This window comes from Coregonus lavaretus, assembly GCF_964263955.1.
Source record: "Coregonus lavaretus genome assembly, chromosome: 32".
NCBI classification, from domain to species: Eukaryota; Metazoa; Chordata; class Actinopteri; order Salmoniformes; family Salmonidae; genus Coregonus; species Coregonus lavaretus.
Window position 1 is genome coordinate 4,497,498 of NC_140019.1, and position 20,265 is coordinate 4,517,762.

Sequence of the window (20,265 nt, forward strand, 5' to 3'; positions counted from 1 at the left end):
CGAGCACGCCCCCATTCTCATCGACAGGGTTGTAGTCGAACAGGTTGAGAGCTTCAAGTTCCTTGGTGTCCACATCACTAACAAACTATCATGGTCCAAACTCAACAAGACAGTCGTGAAGAGGTCACGACAAAGCCTATTCCCGCTCAGGAGACTGAAAAGATTTGGCATGGCTCCTCAGATCCTTAAAAAGCTATTCAGCTGCACCATCGAGTGCATCCTGACTGGTTGCATCACGACCTGGTATGGCAACTGCTCGGCCTCTGACCGCAAGGCACTACAGAGTGTAGTGCTTATGGCCCAATACATCACTGGGGCCAAGCTTCCTAGCATCCAGGACCTCAATACCAGGCTGTGTCAGAGGAACGCCCGAGAAATTGTCAAAGACTCCAGCCACCCTAGTCATAGACTGTTTTCTCTGCTACCGCACGGAAAGCAGTACCGGAGCGCCAAGTCTAGGTCCAAAAGGCTTCTTAGCCTCTTACGGATCTGACCCTTTTTAAAAATTTTACACACTACATTTGAATATAAAAATGGATTTTATCAAATAGAACTATGCTACATTTTATGGGACCCTTAGGATGACAAATCTGAGCAAGATTCCTGAATGTAAGTACATTATTTACAGTGGGGAAATAAAAGTATTTAGTCAGCCACCAATTGTGCAAGTTTTCCCACTTAAAAAGATGAGAGAGGCCTGTAATTGTCATCATAGGTACACGTCAAATATGACAGACAAAATGAGAAAAAATTATCCAGAAAATCACATTTTAGGATTTTTTATGAATTTATTTGCAAATTATGGTGGAAAATAAGTATTTGGTCAATAACAAAAGTTTCTCAATACTTTGTTATATACCCTTTGTTGGCAATGACACAGGTCAAACGTTTTCTGTAAGTCTTCACAAGGTTTTCACACACTGTTGCTGGAATTTTGGCCCATTCCTCCATGCAGATCTCCTCTAGAGCAGTGATGTTTTGGGGCTGTCGCTGGGCAACACGGACGTTCAACTCCCTCCAAAGATTTTCTATGGGGTTGAGATCTGGAGACTGGCTAGGCCACTCCAGGACCTTGAAATGCTTCTTACAAAGCCACTCCTTTGTTGCCTGGGCGGTGTGTTTGGGATCATTGTCATGCTGAAAGCCAGCCACGTTTCATCTTCAATGCCCTTGCTGATGGAAGGAGGTTTTCACTCAAAATCTCACGATACATGGCCACATTCATTCTTTCCTTTACACGGATCAGTCGTCCTGGTCCCTTTGCAGAAAAACAGCCCCAAAGCATGATGCTTCCACCCCCATGCTTCACAGTAGGTATGGTGTTCTTTGGATGCAACTCAGCATTCTTTGTCCTCCAAACACGACGAGTTGAGTTTTTACCAAAAAGTTCTATTTTGGTTTCATCTGACCATATGACATTCTCCCTATCCTCTTCTGGATCATCCAAATGCACTCTAGCAAACTTCAGACGGGCCTGGAAATGTACTGGTTTAAGCAAGGGGACACGTCTGGCACTGCAGGATTTGAGTCCCTGGCAGCGTAGTGTGTTACTGATGGTAGGCTTTGTTACTTTGGTCCCAGCTCTCTGCAGGTCATTCACTAGGTCCCCCCGTGTGGTTCTCGGATTTTTGCTCACCGTTCTTGTGATCATTTTGACCCCACGGTGTGAGATCTTGCGTGGCGCCCCAGATCGAGGGAGATTATCAGTGGTCTTGTATGTCTTCCATTTCCTAATAATTGCTCCCACAGTTGATTTCTTCAAACCAAGTTGCTTACCTATTGCAGATTCAGTCTTCCCAGCCTGGTGCAGGTCTACAATTTTGTTTCTGGTGTCCTTTGACAGCTCTTTGGTCTTGGCCATAGTGGAGTTTGGAGTGTGACTGTTTGAGGTTGTGGACAGGTGTCTTTCATACTGATAACAATCTCAAACAGGTGCCATTAATACAGGTAACGAGTGGAGGACAGAGGAGCCGTTTAAAGAAGAATTTACAGGTCTGTGGGAGCCAGAAATCTTGCTTGTTTGTAGGTGACCAAATACTTATTTTCCACCATAATTTGCAACGAAATTCATTAAAAATCCTACAATGTGATTTTCTGCATTTTTTTCTTTCTCAATGTGTCTGTCATAGTTGACGTGTACCTATGATGAAAATTACAGGCCCCTCTCATCTTTTTAAGTGGGACAACTTGCACAATTGGTGGCTGACTAAATACCTTTTTCCCCCACTGTACCTTCTGAGGTGAATGTATCAAACCAGTTGCCGTGATACGTTTTTTGTTGTTGTGCACTCTCCTCAACTAATAGCATGTATTTTTTCCACTGTAATAGCTATTGTAAATTGGACAGTGCAGTTAGGTTAACAGGAATTTAAGCTTTCTGCCCATATAAGACATGTCTATGTCCTGGAAAGTGTGCTGTTACTTACAACAATCATGCTAATCACATTAGCGCACGTTATTTCAACCGTCCCGTGTACTGGATCCCATAGAGGTTAAGGACGAGCTAGCAGCCCGGGAACTACCTATGGTTCTCGAATCGCTTATTGCCTTGACCCCTTCCTGTCCCTCACCGTCCCTGGTCACACAAATCCCTGGACTTCGTCACTGGTCTCCCCCCATCTGATGGCAATACCGTCATCCTTACTGTGGTGGACCAGTTTTCCAAAGCCGCCCATTTTATTCCTCTCCCCAAACTACCCTCTGCCAAAGATACGGCCCAGCTCATGGTGCAGCACGTCTTCCAGATCCATGGACCCACGGTGGACATGGTCTCCGACCGGGGTCCTCAGTTCTTGTCCCAGTTCTGGAAGGCATTCTGCACGCTCATTGGGTCGTCGGCCAGCCTGTCCTCCGGGTTCCACCCCCAGTCTAATGGCCAGCCTGAGAGAGCCAATCAGGACCTGGAGACGACTCTTCGCTACCTTGTCTCCACCAACCCCACCACCTGGAGCAAGTCGTGTGGGTTGAGTACGCCCGCAACACCCTTCCATGCTCTGCCACTGGTCTCTTGCCTTTTGACTGTTCCCTGGGATATCAGCCCCCACTCATTCCAGAGCAAGAGGAAGAGGTCGGCATACCCTCGGCCCGGATGTTCATCCGCCGCTGTCGCCGTACCTGGAAGAGAGCCCGGTCGGCTCTTCTCAAGACCACCTCCAGGCATCGACGACAGGCGGACCGCCACCAGACCCCGGCTCCCTGGTTTCGTCTTGGGCAGAGGGTATGGCTGTCGGGATCTGCAAACTTTCCCCCGTTTTATCGGCCATTTCCCCACCTCCAAGGTTCTTAGCCCTTCTGCTGTTCGTTTTCTGTTGCCCCCTACCCTTCATATACATCCCACTTTTCATGTGTCTAGGATTAAACCTGTTTGTCTGCTGCCAGTTTGTCTTGTCTCGTCAAGCCTACAGCATTCTTCCCATACTCCTGTTTTGCTCTAGTCACTGTTTTCCAGTTTTTCCGTGTTTTGACCTTTCTGCCTGTCCTGACCCTGAGCCTGCCTGCCGTTCTGTACCTTGTAACACTGTTCTGGATTACTGACCTCTGCCTGCCCCTACCCTGAGCCTGCCTGCCTTTTCTGTACCTTTCGGACTCTGCTCTGGATTACTGATCTCTGCCTGCCCTTGACCTGACGTTTGCCTGCCCCTGTTTTTGTAAATAAACTTTTGCTATTCCGAACTGTCTGCATCTGGGTCTTATCCTGAGTCGTGATAATGACTCTTCCTAGAGCTGGCCACCCGGCCAAACTGAGCAATCGGGGGAGAAGGGCCTAGGTCAGGAAGGTGACCAAGAACCCGATGGTCACTCTGGCCAGACGGAAGCCACTCCTCAGTAAAAGGCACATGAAAGCCCACTTGGAGTTTGCCAAAAGGCACCTAAAGTACTCTCAGACCATGGGAAACAATATTCTCTGGTCTGATGAAACCAAGATTGAACTCTTTGGCCTGAATACCAAGTGTCATGTCTGGAGGAAACCTGGCACCATCCCTATGGTGAAGAATGGTGGTGTCAGCATCATGCTGTGGGGATGTTTTTCAGCGGCAGGGACTGGGAGACTAGTCAGGATCCCCATCCATCCTGACAGAGCTTGAGAGGATCTGCAGAGAAGAATGGGAGAAACTCCCCAAATACAGGTGTGCCAAGCTTGTGCGTCATACCCTAGAAGTCTCGAGGCTGTAATCGCTGCCAAAGGTGCTTCAACAAAGTACTGAGTAAAGGGTCTGAATACTTATGTAAATGTGATATTTCCATTATTTATTTTTAATAAACCTGTTTTTGCTTTGTCATTACGGGCTATTGTGTGTAGATTGATGAGGAAAAAAACAAACAATTTAATCCATTTTAGAATAAGGCTGTAACATAACACAATGTGGAAAAAGTCAAGAGGTCTGAATACTTTCCGAATGCACTGTATATTTATATTTTACATTGTATTGCTTAAATTATGTAGTGAGTCTCCCCCTCACAGCAATCAGGATGACTAAACAACATCTAAGCTATAGTATATTTTACATTTTAGTCATTTAGCAGACACTTATCCAGAGCGACTTACAGTTAGTGCATTCATCTTAAGATGGCTATGGCGAGACAACAGCATAGTGAAGGCTCATTCAAATCACTTCTGATGTAGGCTACAGGTACAGTATGGCATTAACAGCACCCTAAATTTGAGACAGCACTTCAAACCCCAACAAAAGTTGTTGTTTTTTTAAGGGTGGAAAATATTATAGTCTGATGTCATTGCTTAGTGATATGACAGGCTGTTCTAGTTTATCACAAATCAAATTGAAATCAATCTGGTTATACATGCCATACAGTCCCAATAGACCTAACAATTAAATCCCTGCCACCTGATGGGGATGAATAGGGTGTAAAATATTGTCTCGTAGGTGGTTTATAATTTTGAACATTAGTATGAAAGGAAAATCACTTTGAGTGCACTTTACTGAACAAATTAAGATTCCTGTCACAATGTATATTGTTTTATGAAATTCATTGATGCGATAAATAATATGTCTCTGGTGTAAGTCATTACTGATGTATTTATTCCAAACATCAATGAACATGGTCGTAGAAGGAATAATTAATTCAGTCTAGCCTAAGATTCCTCAGTAACTCATGACCATTTTCATTAAATATCATATTTTAAATGTTTTAAAAAATGAATGCCATGGCTACTAGAGCTTGATTTAATTTGTAGAATAGCTCTTAGCATTATGCACAGTGTATCTGACACCAGCAACACTCATCTGTTATTATTTTACCTTTCATATATTATCTATACCTCAATATTATCCCCATTCCAATTGAGTTTTGTTTCAAAACACATTTGGAAGAGATTGCAATCACATTTAAGTGATAATGCCAGAGAAGCCGGTGTTTGAAGGTTATATTGTCTTGGGTGTTGTTAGCAAACCGTGCCAATATGTCCTCCAAACACTGGTTTTGAGGGCATTATCACTTTTATAGAACGGGTTACCAACAATATTCAAATAATGATTTACATATTTTCATTAAAAACGTTATTTTGATGATTTTATTCATACTATTTCATCCTTCCACAAGATATAGTCCCGATACAAATCTAGGGTTGCTACCCAAGCCAGCTGGATTGTTCTATCTATTCGGTTGCCAGAGACACGACTCAGTCGTTCAGTCTTTTTGCTCTGTGTCTATGGACGCGACCCAGTCGTTCGTTCTAAATGTTCCATTGCCATACTGGCAGGCAACGTTCTTATCCCTTGCTTGCTAGCTAGCCAACTACGGCTAACTTACAGTAACGTCAAACAGTGCAGCCAGAATAACAACAGTAGCTTCATTTGCATTTGTTTAAGCTGTTTTCTAGACATTTATTTGGAGACATCCATAACAATGAGCTAATGAGGCACGATTTCACCTGGCATAGAAACTGTGCTCTCTCATCAGGACACTGTTGTTCAGAGGAGCTAGCCAACAACACAGCTAACACAATCATTTCAAACTGAAGCTGGAAAGACCGCAAACTAGCTGCACTTCATTTAGTTTGACCTTTTTTCAATTGACATTTCTTTGTATTTATCCATAAAAATTATGTCAGCTGATTCATGATTTTGACTGGCTGAGAACCGCTGCCTGCCTGCCTGTCTGTCTGTCTCGTCCCGACTCCCGACACGTTCATTACTATGGGACAGCTGGAGTTAGAATTTGAATATTGAAACAATGTTGCAAATGTCGGAGTGACAGACAGCAAGGTTTATACAAATCTCCGCTGTTGAAAACTACATGGTAGTCTAAAAGAAATGTGAGATAATGTCTAGATGCTTTTTATAGTGGAGATCAAGTTTATAAATTGCCTGGCTGGGCTGATGAGACAATGGATTGCGCAGTCAGATGGAACAGAGTAAATAGGCATTTAACGTCAAAAATGATAACTTGTGGAATAGACACCGGCTGGAATGCGGTTTTAACCAATCAGCATTCAGGATTATACCCAACCGTTGTATACATTTTCATTATACTTACATTTACATTTTAGTCATTTAGCAGATGCTCTTATCCAGAGCAACTTACAGTTAGTGAGTGCATACATTTTCATACTGGCCCCCGTGGGAATCGAACCCACAACCCTGGTGTTGCAAACGCCATGCTCTACCAACTGAGCTACACGGGACTATACAAAATCAAAATATCAAATAATTTTATAAATTAACTGCTTTGAAATTAATACTTTAAGAGCACAATAATATGACAGAATTTCTGTTAATTTCTATATGACATCTTGGGTCCATTCTCAATAATGTCTTTATGGACTTTTTAAGTCCACTTTCATCTTCCATGGTTCCTTGAGATTTGTATAGATGGATTGGTTGTTTAGCAACAAAACCGACACGGGCACAACTATGGGGCGAAACAGACGGGGTTGGCTTAGACTGTTGACAACATTTAAACTATATTTAGTCTCCAAATATCTATTGAAAACATAAATACATTTGTACAATGAGCACTTGTTGTCTCTCAAATACATTGTTAGAGTTGTTGTTTAGCTAGCTAGCGAATTTTAGAGATATTAGCATAGACATGACATCAGTCAAAACACCTCAAAACAAGACATGGTATCAATAACAAGATACAACGATATGAAATGAGCCGCATGGTAGCTTCATGTCATGGTTGCTAGCTATCTGACCGTTCAGAATCATAACGAACACCTTCAGGCCACATTGATACCCGTGCATACTGTTCGTGCCAACCCATCTATAGGCCGTGAGCTCCCGGTCACTCCCTGACCACACCCATAGTCCCTTCCTGGTTTGAGTAAAAGCGGAAGTGGGTGTATCAGGAAGGTGGAAGCATAGATTTAGTTAGAGGACTCATCATGGATATAACCCCATTATGCATAGACATTGCCATTGAGTGCTTCCACCATTTGAAAGTACCCAACTGGGTGGGGACTCCTAAGAGCAATCGGCCAATGATCAGACAATTGTCTTCTTCAAATGGGGTTGGTAATGGCTTTAAGCTGTATCACCGCCATCTAGTTGCCACAATAAATTACATACAATATTTGATTTGAGGACAAAGACATTGTTTCTCATTTAAAACAGAGACATGATTTGCATTGTAATGTGTGATTCAGAGACTGAGCATAAACAGTTGAGTGGATTTTGGGGAGTGTTGGTTTGATTCTGTATGTCAGTCGATTCATTTGTGAATAAACATTATTCTTTAAATGGCATTCATGCCTTTCTTGAGCATTGGCGGTTGAGAATTGCTCATTGGATGTTCCCATTGAGGTAATAGATGTGGAGGTCAGATCATCTGTCGAGTTCCATCATGATCTTCCCAGCCAGAGACATACAGTATGTTCCAGGTAGAATTTATTACAAAGTAAAGTCAGGAAGAAGTGAAGCACACTTGAAATTCATCCCAATGACCTCAAACTAGATCAGGTATCTATTCAGCGCTACAAAGGCAAAACGTATGGAGGACTAAAAGTGCCACAATTAAATAAATAAATACACCATTAAATAATTACTTAAATGTGTCATTAATTAATTCAAATTAGAATTAAATACATAAATGTGTAATTAAATGTATCATTAATTAATTCAAATACCGATTCATTTTATGTAAAATACATATATAATTATTTCACTATTTACATTTACATTTCATGATCCTGCATTGCAGTGATTCATGAATTACTTAAAACTGTCAAACTGACCCATCAAAGTCAGTGGGCGGGGCTAACGCGAATCTAGTCTGATCCATTGCTTTGGTCTGAAGTAGAGTAGGCCAACCTGGATAGAGACAATGGAGGATCTCCGTGAACTTTCCAGGGAGTTGGTTAGAGACATTTTAAAATTAGCAGAGGATGTAGAAGCAGGACCTGCTGACCCAGAGCATGTAGCTAGTAAAGCAGAGGAACTTATTGAAGTTGTTGGAGTCATTTCCGCACTTTCCGACGAAGATATCGACCACAGAGTGATTGCAAATCTAGAAGAAGTTGTCCACCGCTTCTCTGGTACCAGGGCACTTCAGGCCCAACACACACAGGGACCGGGGCGTTTGGCGTTTGACATACCGAGTGCAGTTCTGGAGCATCAACTTCTTTGTGGAGTTCCCGCAGTTCAAATTGCAGCGATGTTCGGTGTGTCAAAGAGGACCATCAGGAGGCGCATGCAACAATACAGTTTAAGGTATTTACACTAAATTCATGAGTTTTCTGTTTATGAATTGCTGCTCTCATACACTCGGAAAGAATATGACGTTTAAGGTAACATTACTTGATGTTGTGTTTTTCTTGTTTGTACAGAAAGACAGATCTCTATTCAGCTGTGAATGATGAGGAGTTAGACCGTATTGTAAGTGAAATTCACAGAAGTCATCCAAACACCGGCTACAAGCTAATGCGTGGTCACCTGAATGCAAGAGGTGTGCATGTTCCAAGTGAGTAGATAATAATATGGGCATTATTTAAATGTATTTTTAATTTGGAGCTCTGCCCCTTTGAAAGGTGAAGGAAGCCCGCTTATGGAAAGACATCGCCTCTGAGATGTAGAATGTGTAGAAGAAATGTGAAGAGAAACACACATTTCAGGACGGCTGACTTGTATCATCAGGATAGACATGTCCTGTGATTTTTAGCCTCCTGTTTAATAGAGGTGGAACAATATCTGACAGTAATATTCTCAGCTGTCCGGATGTGCCCCTGCTGTAAAGGGTATAATATAATCATAGAAAAGCAAAATATCATAGGAGGCAAAAAATCTCAGGTCATCTCTGTTCGAGCATGTGGTATCTATCTATCTATCTATCTATCTATCTATCTATCTATCTATCTATCTATCTATCTATCTATCTATCTATCTATCTATCTATCTATCTATCTATCTATCTATCTATCTATCTATCTATCTATCTATCTATCTATCTATCTATCTATCTATCTATCTATCTATCTATCTATCTATCTATCTATCTATCTATCTATATATGTGTGTATATATATGTATATGTGTATATATATGTATATGTGTATATATATGTATATATATGTGTGTATGTATATATATATATATAAATATATATATATATATATATATATATATATAAATATATGTATGTATGTATATATATGTATGTATATGTATGTATATATATATAAATATATATATGTATGTATGTATATATGTATGTATATGTATGTATGTATGTGTATATATATGTATATATAATTTTTATATATGTGTATATATATGTGTATGTATATATATATATATATATATATATATATATATATATATATATATATATATATATATATATATATACATACATACATATATATACATATATATATACATATATATATATATATATATATATATATATATATATATATATATATATATATATATATATATATATATATATATGTATGTATGTATATGTACAATATCTGACAGTAAAGTACATTTTTGAAGCTGTGGTGGTTCTGTAATAGTTGACTGTTTTACACACATTATTTATTTTATTATGACACCACTATATCCTCAAAATAAGTAGCCAGTGAGTGTGTGGTTATTCATTTTAAATTCCTCCCCTCAGTCTCAAGACTGCAAGAGTCTTTACGCAGAGTCAATGCAGAGGGAGTCTACATGAGACGTCTGAGGCTGCGTGTATTAAGGCGACGGCAGTATTTTGTTCCTGGCCCAAACTCTTTGTGGCATATAGATGGCCACCATAAGCTTATCAGGTCAGTGATATTAGCAGATAAACAATGCATCTTTCTATATGTTTCATTACAATTGTTATACAATAAAGTTATATTTTTTCATGTGTTTGCAACAGGTGGAGATTTGTTGTCCACGGTGGGGTGGATGGATTCAGTCGTTTAGTGGTCTACCTGACTGTGGCCGGCAATAATAGAGCTCATACGGTCTTACAGAGCTTTATCGCCGCTGTTGAGCAGTATGGGCTGCCATCAAGGGTACGGTCTGACAAAGGGGGGGAGAATGCAGATGTAGCAGAATTCATGATCAGAAGCAGAGGTACCGACAGGAATTCACACATCACAGGCAGAAGTGTCCACAATCAGCGGTAAAGAAATATGTTTGGCAACTAGGCTCACACAACTAACATACTAGTTGAATGTACTTTAGCATATGTCATAAATTAACAATTTCTCAATTTTATCCTAAACACAGAATAGAGAGGATGTGGAGAGATGTTTATGAACATGCCCTGGACCTCTTCTATCAGATCTTTACTTCATTGGAAGATCAGGAGACACTGAATCCAGACAATGAAGTCCATCTTTTCGCTCTGCACCGGATTTTCCTTCCACTGGTTCAGCAAAGCCTCGACTCTTTTCGAGATGCTTGGAACTTCCACGGTCTTAGAACTGAAAGGAATCAGTCACCACAGCAACTCTGGAGAAGTTACAGAGAGCAAGGCCCTGAGGAGGATCCTACTGAGGTTAACAATGAACTTTAAACACTTTCTTAAAATTGTTTCCCCAAAGGAATTACGGGAGAAAAAAATGGTGCCAAATGTGATACTTTAAATGAAACATTTACTATAGATTATTGTCTCTTTAAAATCTCCCGAGCTTTTAAAGATCAACCTGTGAGCTGTAGTTTCTACAGTGCATACTATGCAAAGCTGTATTATTTTTAAAAACTGAATAAGTAACATTTCATTTCTCACTGCCTTGGTGACCAAAAATAACAATCTTGTGTAAGGACATGTCAAACTAGTTTTAAGTACAAGACTGATTATGCTTGTCATCCATTCAGGTTCCTGAAGAATATGGGATCGATTGGAACGGACCTCACTGCCTTCATCGAGGCACTGTGTCAGTCCCCGAGGTTCAGCTGGCCCGTGAGCTCTCAGATGAAGAGGTTGCAATTTTGCCAGCTCCAGGAGTTTCTGTTACTGATGCACTTAGACTATATGTAGAGACTGTGGAAGTGTTATCAAGAATCTTAGACTGATGTCCAACCCATGTTTTTATTTGTTGTGTTAGAACAAGCAAGGAAAAACTGAAAGTTTACTTTCCTTTTAAAAGAAAGGAAAAAAAGCTGTTTCTTTGAAGCTTCCTGTCTCATTATGGTCCACAGAATGACTAACATGAATGCTGTACTGTTAGCACTGAAGGTGCAGAACAGTTTGATTTTAGTAAATGGAAGAAAAAAAAGTCAACTACTGCACAGTGTGTTAATGTTTTCAAAGACACTGAACTTGTGTCAATTCCGGAAGATCCCAAGACATGGAAAGATCTGAAACTGTGTCCTTCTGTTCCGGTGTAAGATCTTCATGTTCAAGTTAGAATTAAGACCATACAAGTTATTATATCTGCCCAAGCAATATTTTTTACATGGCAAAGTTTCTTTTAGGTTACATACCAGTTCTATGATGCTCCTGATGTGCAGATCAGGACAGTCTTCTGTAACAACAGTAGCCATTTCAGGGTCCCCATTGAACAGTACATGAATTACAGCAGGACTTAGTCCTGTGACATGGGGACCATCATGCAGAAAGGTGTGGCCCAACATCCTTCCTGCAACCCGGAAGAGGTTGCTTTCAATAAGTGCCTCTGATGCTGCTGGAACAAGATGGTCAGGTTCACCCTCAAATAGCAGTGTTCGGCCCATTCCTCCTGTAAAGTACCAAGAGAGCAGGGAATAAAGTCACAACAATTAACCTCTTAAATACATTAAATAAAAATGTATGATAGATAGATAGATAGATAGATAGATAGATAGATAGATAGATAGATATATTACATCATACTAGTGGCGATTACTTGGCCTGTGGTATTGCTGCTTGTAGAATTCACTTAAACCAAATTGTAGCCTACTCCAAAATGACTTACAGAAGGACCCCAAACCACTTCAAATTCAATTCCCCTGTATACCCTACTACAGACTTACCTGACACAAAACATTGCCCACCGGCCCTCCGCTAAACAGCACATATCCGCGTTCATCAACCACCAGAACGTACGTGTACGCGTGTGTGTGTGTGCGCGCGCATAGAGAGAGGCGGTGTAGAGTGAGTCACGACACAAACAGGTGCTCAGTCAGCGTTGCATGCAGTGTGAGAATGGCAAGCAGCAAGAGCGGCAAAAGCCAATGTGTGCTTCTTTTACCTATATATGTAACGCTATCTTTTGCGTTTATCCAAACGTCGTCAAACTTGGCACTGCACTTACTCGTGACCAGAGCAAGACACCTGTCAAGTTTGAAATCCATCGGACTAACTGAGAGACATGCGCTACAGACAGACATTTCTGCAATTTATAGATGGATTAACCTTCAAAAAATTAGTAAGATACTTACCAAGATCTAGACTGAATCCAAACTGGAGTTTGGATATGATTGTTGTCATAAAGTACCGCATCACTCCCTCTCCGATAGCAACATCACCTGAAATAAAATACTGATAATAACACTGGAAAAAAAGTGGCGGCCTAATACAGGTAACTGGATTTGGTAACATTTAACAAGAAAGGGAGAAAAACTTCTATTGGCTGTAATTCTAGAATAGCATCCTTAATATTGATTATTCCAGATAACAAGAGTATATTGTGCACAATATTCACATACATACATATAACATTTTTATCAATTATATAATTTTGTGCATTCCATTCTCCCATTTAACAATTCCATATAAGCTACTTGAGTGGTATAAACTGTACTGATGTATTTATATTATAAATGTTATATTACTTACCAACCAGAGTACAATGAAGTGGACATGCCCATTCTTGCTGCTGTTTATAGAATAAGAGAAGCTCCCGTTCCCTGTCCTCTTCAGAGTCCCTTACATCCATCTTCATTCTAAGTGGTTTCCCAGTTGCATGTTCCCTTAGCAGATTCTCTTTGAAAACTTTGGCAGCTTGAGTGGGTTCTTTAATAAGCTTCCATTCTAAACAAACAACAACAATAAAGTTATCTATTACAGAGAGACATATTGTGAGTTGGCATGTTACCTGCATATACAGATATCCTCTCACTCTACAGAACAGGAGGAAAATTCTGTTCATTTCACTGACAAAACGTGAGACCCAACATCTTCAGAACCTGTCACAACGCTGAGTTGACATAAAAACAGCACTACTAAACAACTACAACTAAATATTAGAAAAATAGAAAAACCCAGTTGCATGTTATTAATTGTCTGTAACTGTATTATCTTATCTAATTATATCCTACAGGTGTTATCTTTCTATTAACTTTTCAGTTACACACAATCTTATAGCAACACTATTGTGATGACACAAACCACTGTCTGTTTCTTTGCGATCCAACTCCTCGTTGACAATCACTGCCGGTACTACTGCACTCTCAGCTGATGTTTCAGGCCTCACTGGAACACTGTCACTGACTAGGGCTGTCTCACTATCATTTTCTTCACTTTGGCCTCCCTCTTGTTCTCTTTCTGATTCCTGCATGGGTGTCCTTGAAGTTAACACAATTGAAATGATGGTCATACTCGCTTATTTGTGTGCACAACAATAAGAGAGACATATTCCCAAAGAAAATAAATTATGCTACCCTTGCATTGCTTTAAGAAGTACATACCCATTGCAGCTCAATCTGTGCAGCTTCATCTCTGAAAAGGGAACTTCCTTCTGACAAGTGATGCAGGGGATGACTGGACCAGAGGCAGGACGTGAGCTCTCCTAACAACAACAACAAATGGCTTTTAATTAATGATTAAAAGTCACCAGTAATCTTTGTTTTGATTATGTATTAAACTAAGTCTCTGTAAATGTATGTACACAATCTAAGGGTAGATCCTGTTGAAGTGGACGTATGTAGATTGTAGCCTGTCCAATCATCATCGATGGATCTTTCAGATAGGCAAGGGTGTATCCAGTGCTGGGACACTGAAGCAACGCAAGATTTCGACTGCGAGTAGATCCTACAAGTTTTAGAAATTCAAAGCCTCCCCCTTGTTGGAGCTTCGGAAACACTTCCATCAGTTTATTTGTTATAACCATGGGATCGTGGTCATTCCCTGGAGAAAAAAACAAAACAAAATCATAACTCACCTCACCTTAAATTAAGCAAATAAGCCTGTGATAACTATTATTGACACTATGAACACCAATTAAGTTTGAGTCACTATAAAAAGAAATGCAAATAATTTCAACAAGCCACAGACAGTACAAACTTTTTTTACTTTTGGTAAATGCCTAGTTTCGCACTGACCTGAAAATGTTACTTTTTGCTCTCCAAGTCCTGAAGTAAGAAGTTCAGCTTTAAACAGTACGCTTGGAATTTTATCCGCATTGTGGTCAGCCAAACAACAGACAGTGTGTGTGTAGCTTCTTCGGCTAACTTGGACTTGTGCTGGTCGTCTCGTCATATTCCTTCTGGCTCCAATGTTATATGGCGCAAAGAGCCTTGCTACCTCCGCTGCAACACAGAAAAACGTAACAGCTCAATGGTCACCAGTCAGCTAAAACAGCCTCTACTTCTATCTTGGGATGCTCAAGCCAGCTAACACCATTTAGCCGATTAGCGAACTAGCTAGGTTTATGCTTCCCCCCCCATTAACAATAAACGTGTCACGCACGAAGCATCATAATACCGCATGCAAATACATGTTCGAGTCGATCTAATTTAACCTACACGTGTGTCCCGAATCATTAAATAGTAGCACACCTGGCTAACATGAAATTACTTAGCTTACCTTGGACAGGTGTACGTGATTGAGCGGCCGGTATCTGCTGTGACTGAGCTGCCGGAGTCACCGGTGCCGCGGGAGCCGTTGGACTTCTGCTCAGAGCTTCCTCAATCAAATTCGCTGCTTCTCTCAGCAGCTCCGGGCAACTTTTAGACATTTTGTCCTGCACCTCACACAGCGTCTCAACATTGGGGCTAGCAGGACCGAGTCTTCTCTTGATTTTTAGCCGTTGCAATGAAAGTTCTGTTTAACCGTGTAACTAAACCAACGTAGAGGTGAATAGCGCCACCCAGTGTATTGGAATGTGTTCAGTAGCTCTGCATCAATCCATTATCCGGAATTGATTTGTCTTGGCTTGATGCAGAGGGTAACCAATCAGGCGTTAGGTTCCGCCTACCAACTTTTGATGGGTCAGTTTGACAGTTTTAAGTAATTCAGGAAGCACTCCAACGCAGGACCATGAAATGTAAATGTAAATAGTGAAATTATTATATATGTATTTTACATAAAATGAATCGGTATTTGAATTAATTAATGACACATTTAATAACACATTTATGTATTTAATTCTAATTTTAATTAATTAATGACACATTTAAGTAATTATTTAATGGTGTATTTATTTATTTAATTGTGGCACTTTTAGTCCTCCATAAAAACGCAGTAACTACACTTTTGGTCAAAATTGAGTTAAGACTGAAATCAGGCTTTGTGCTATCGATTTTATCTTGTGACAAAGTGTCTTGGTTCAATTATCTTCAATTTCAGAGAAAATGGAGTGTAAGGTTTACAGTAACTACAAAATCCAAGTAAAAACCAAGGCAAACAGCAGTAATTGAAGGTACTTCACTTTGGCTTTGGCTTTGCTCCACCGTGTTTTGACTGCAGTTACCCGCTCTTTAATACAAAGGCAAAGAGCAGTAACTTTGCAAACAGTGAAACTGAGAAAAATGCCTTGAAAGTTTATTTGCTGTCCAGCCAAATACTGTATGATGTAGGTAGATAAGTGATAATGCACTGATGTACACTGAGAGTACAAAACCTTAAGATCACCTTCCTAATATTGAGTTGCGCACCAAATGACTCCAATGCTTCCCACAGTTGGCTGGATATCCTTTGGGTGGTGGACAATTCTTGATACACACGGAAACTGTTGAGCGTGAAAAACCCAGCACATTTAGATTGTAGATACTGCACAAAGTATAATCATTCTGTATGATGAAATAGTCCTGACCTTATGGCAAAAAAAAAATACATGAGGGTTTCTACAATACAACATTCAAAACATGAAAACATAACTACATAAAACCATTAAATATAGTTGGAATTTAGTTTGAACTCTCAAACTGTTTCCGTCAAACAGAAAAATCAACAAGAAAGTTGGATAAACACACTTAGATTGTAGATACTGCACTTTGCCTTTTCTTTTGTATGACCTTAAACAACTATATGGGTAATGCAGAGTGCAGTATCTGCATTTTAGGGGTCATAGGTCAAATCAGGGCTTATGGTTGATATGCATAAACATTACTTGGCTGGATAGCAAAAAACTTTAAAGCCATTTTTCTCAGTTTCACTATTTGCGTAATTGCTGCGTTTTGCCTTTGTAGGGCAGTATTGCTTCTGTGGCCTTCTTGAATTGCAGTGGCATTTGCGTCCCTTGCCTTTTCAACCATGAAAAACACTTTAAAATGACAAATACATCGAAAAAAATATAAATGCAACATGTAAAGTGTTGGTCCCATGTTTCATGACCTGAAATAAAATATCTGAGAAATGTTCCATACACACAAAAAGTGTATTTCTCTCAAATGTTGTGCACAAATTTGTTTACATCCCTGTGAGTGAGCATTTCTCCTTTGCCAAGATAATCCATCCACCTGACAGGTGTGGCATATCAAACAACTGATTAAACAGCATGATCATTACACAGGTGCACCTTGTGCTAGGGACAATAAAAGTCCACTCTAAAACGTGCAGTTTTGTCACACAACACAATGCCACAGATGTCTCAAGTTTTGAGGGAGCGTCCAGTTGGCATGCTGACTGCAGGAATGTTCACCAGAGCTGTTGCCAGATCATTTATTGTTACTTTCTCTTCCATAAGCCACCTCCAACGTTGTTTTAAGGAATTTGGCAGTATATCCAACTGGCCTCACAACCGCAGATCATGTATGGTGTCATGTGGTTGAGCGGTTTGCTGATGTCAACGTTGTGAAAAGAGTGCCCCATGGTGGCGGTGGGGTTATGGTATGAGCATGCATAAGCTATGGACAACGAACACAATTGCATTTTATCAATGGCAATTTGAATGCACAAAAATACTGTGACGAGATCCTGAGGCCCATTGTGAGGCCCATTTCTTTTAAGGTATCTGTGACCAACAAATGCATATCTTTATTCCCAGTCATGTGAAATCCATTGTTAGGGCCAAATGAATTCATTTCAATTGACTTATTTCCTCATATGAACTGTAACTCAGTAGAATCTTTGAAATTGTTGCATATTTTTGTTTAGTATAGTTACATATCATACATGTTTTTGTTTATATTTAATTACTTATCAATGAAAAAACATAATGCAAGTCCATTATACTGCAAAACATTATGTTTATGAATTGTTTAAAGTGCTTATGGTAAGCAAATTGGTTTGTCCCTGTAGTGAGGTGTAGAGTTGTAGTGAAATGGGATTTAGAGATACATACACTGCTCAAAAAAATAAAGGGAACACTAAAATAACACATCCTAGATCAGAATGAATGAAATAATCTTATTAAATACTTTTTTCTTTACATAGTTGAATGTGCTGACAACAAAATCACACACAAATTATCAATGGAAATCAAATGTATCAACCCATGGAGGTCTGGATTTGGAGTCACACTCAAAATTAAAGTGGAAAACCACACTACAGGCTGATCCAACTTTGATGTAATGTCCTTAAAACAAGTCAAAATGAGGCTCAGTAGTGTGTGTGGCCTCCACGTGCCTGTATGACCTCCCTACAACGCCTGGGCATGCACCTGATGAGGTGGCGGATTGTCTCCTGAGGGATCTCCTCCCAGACCTGGACTAAAGCATCCGCCAACTCCTGGACGGTGTCACACCCTGGCTCTGGGACTCATTATGTTGAGCCAGGGTGTGTTCATTCTATGTGTGTATTTCTATGTTGGTAATTCTGTTGTGTTGATTTCTATGTTTGCCTGAGTGACTCCCAATCAGAGGCAACGAGTGTCAGCTGTTGGCTGGTTGTCTCTGATTGGGAGCCATATTTAAACTGTCTGTTTTTCCCTTGGTGTTTGTGGGTTTTTGTTCCGTGTTCGGTCATTGATACCGTGGACGTCACGAGTCGTTTCTTGTTTTGTATTTTGTTGACACTTTAACTAATTAAAGTATGTTCGTGCAACACGCTGCGCATTGGTCTACTTCGCTCCCTGACGATCGTGACAGAAAAACCCACCATGCAACGACCAAGCAGCGTGTCCAGGGGCAGCTCTTGGGCTGGACATGGGAGGAAGAGCCGGGAGAAGAGACGGTGGAGGCGCGCCGTAGAGAGGAGCAACGGCGTGATCAGGGTCGTCGTCGGGCGGTCGAGAGGCAACCCCAGAATATTTTTAGGGGGGGGCACACGGCATGGACGACGGGGCTGACGGAGGCAAAAGAGGGGCGGATTCTGGAGGCCACCAGGTTACGGATACACCGCCCTGTACGTCCTGTGCGGATGCCTCACACAGAGTGTGTGAGGGTAGGCATTCAGCCAGGACGGGTTGTGGCCGCTCTTCACTCCAGGGCTCCTATCCGTCTCCACAGCCCGGTTCGGCCTGTCCCTGCTCCACGCACCAAGCCTACGGTGTGCGTCGCCAGCCCAGTCCGGCCAGTCCCTGCTCCACGCACCAAGCCTACGGTGTGCGTCGCCAGCCCGGTCCGGCCTGTCCCTGCTCCACGCACCAAGCCTACGGTGTGCGTCGCCAGCCCAGTCCGGCCAGTCCCTGCTCCACGCACCAAGCCTACGGTGTGCGTCGCCAGCCCAGTCCGGCCAGTCCCTGCTCCACGCACCAAGCCTACGGTGTGCGTCGACAGCCCAGCCCGGCCTGTTCCTGCCACTCGCACCAAGTCTACGGTGCACGTCGCCAGCCCGGCCCGGCCTGTTCCTGCCACTCGCACCAAGCCTACGGTGCGCGTCGCCAGCCCGGCCCGGCTGTTCCTGCCACTCGCACCAAGTCTACGGTGCGCGTCGCCAGCCCGGCCCGGCCTGTTCCTGCCACTCGCACCAAGTCTACGGTGCGCGTCGCCAGCCCGGCCCGGCCTGTTCCTGCCACTCGCACCAAGTATACAGTGCGCGTCGCCAGCCCGGCCCGGCCTGTTCCTGCCACTCGCACCAAGCCAGGGGTGCGAGTCGTCAGCCTGGTCCAACCCGTTCCTGCCACTCGCACCAAGCCAGGGGTGCGAGTCGTCAGCCTGGTCCAGCCCGTTCCTGCTACTCGCACCAAGCCAGGGGTGCGAGTCGTCAGCCTGGTCCAGCCCGTCGCTGCTCCACGCACCAAGCCAGGGGTGCGAGTCGTTAGTCCGGTGAGGCCCGTTCCGGCTCCACGCACCAAGCTAGGGGTGCGCATCGTCAGCCCGGTCCGGCCCGTAGCTGCTCCACGCACCAAGCCAAGGGTGCGAGTCGTCAGTCCGGTGAGGCCCGTTCCGGCTCCACGCACCAAGCCAGGGGTGCGTATCGTCAGCCCGGTCCGGCCCGTTGCTGCTCCACGCACCAAGCCAGGGGTGCGCGTCGTCTGTCTGGCACAACCCGTGCCTGGGTCACCGGTGCCTAACCAGGTACCGGTCAACGGCTCCACTACGAAGCTGAAGCTAACCGCTCCTGCTACGTCCAGTCCAGCTCCAGCCAGCGGGGCCAGACCGGACCAGGGGCGCTATGGGGGGTTTGTTGGAGGGTGGTGGGCAAGGCCGGAGCCAGAACCGCCGCCGAGGAGGTATGCCCACCCAGCCCTCCCCTGTTTTGCTCTTATTGAGGCGCGGTCGCAGTCACACCCTGGCTCTGGGACTCATTATGTTGAGCCAGGGTGTGTTCATTCTATATGTGTAT

At 42.3% G+C, this 20,265-nt stretch overlaps 1 protein-coding gene and 1 long non-coding RNA gene across 3 annotated transcripts; one reads left to right on the top strand and one right to left on the bottom strand.

Annotated features, from left to right (window-relative positions):
• Positions 1-8,518: 8,518 nt before the first annotated feature.
• On the top strand, positions 8,519-11,663 carry LOC311107722 (uncharacterized protein). Its single transcript, XM_084150237.1, has 6 exons — positions 8,519-8,672; positions 8,789-8,922; positions 10,084-10,231; positions 10,327-10,575; positions 10,683-10,953; positions 11,274-11,663. Exons 1-6 carry the CDS (start codon positions 8,617-8,619, stop codon positions 11,469-11,471), a joined length of 1,056 nt encoding a protein of 351 aa, XP_084006363.1. The 5' UTR covers positions 8,519-8,616; the 3' UTR covers positions 11,472-11,663.
• A 182-nt stretch (positions 11,664-11,845) lies between these two features.
• On the bottom strand, positions 11,846-14,261 carry LOC311107831. 2 transcript variants are annotated; one of them, XR_014610452.1, is made up of 4 exons: positions 13,768-13,851; positions 13,216-13,410; positions 12,819-12,905; positions 11,846-12,136 (listed from the first exon to the last, which is right to left on the bottom strand). It is a non-coding gene; the product is annotated as an uncharacterized lncRNA (long non-coding RNA). The 2 variants fall into 2 exon arrangements; XR_014610453.1 differs by lacking the exon at positions 13,768-13,851 and adding an exon at positions 14,067-14,261 and having other exon boundaries at positions 11,848-12,136.
• Between the last annotated feature and the right edge of the window lie 6,004 nt (positions 14,262-20,265).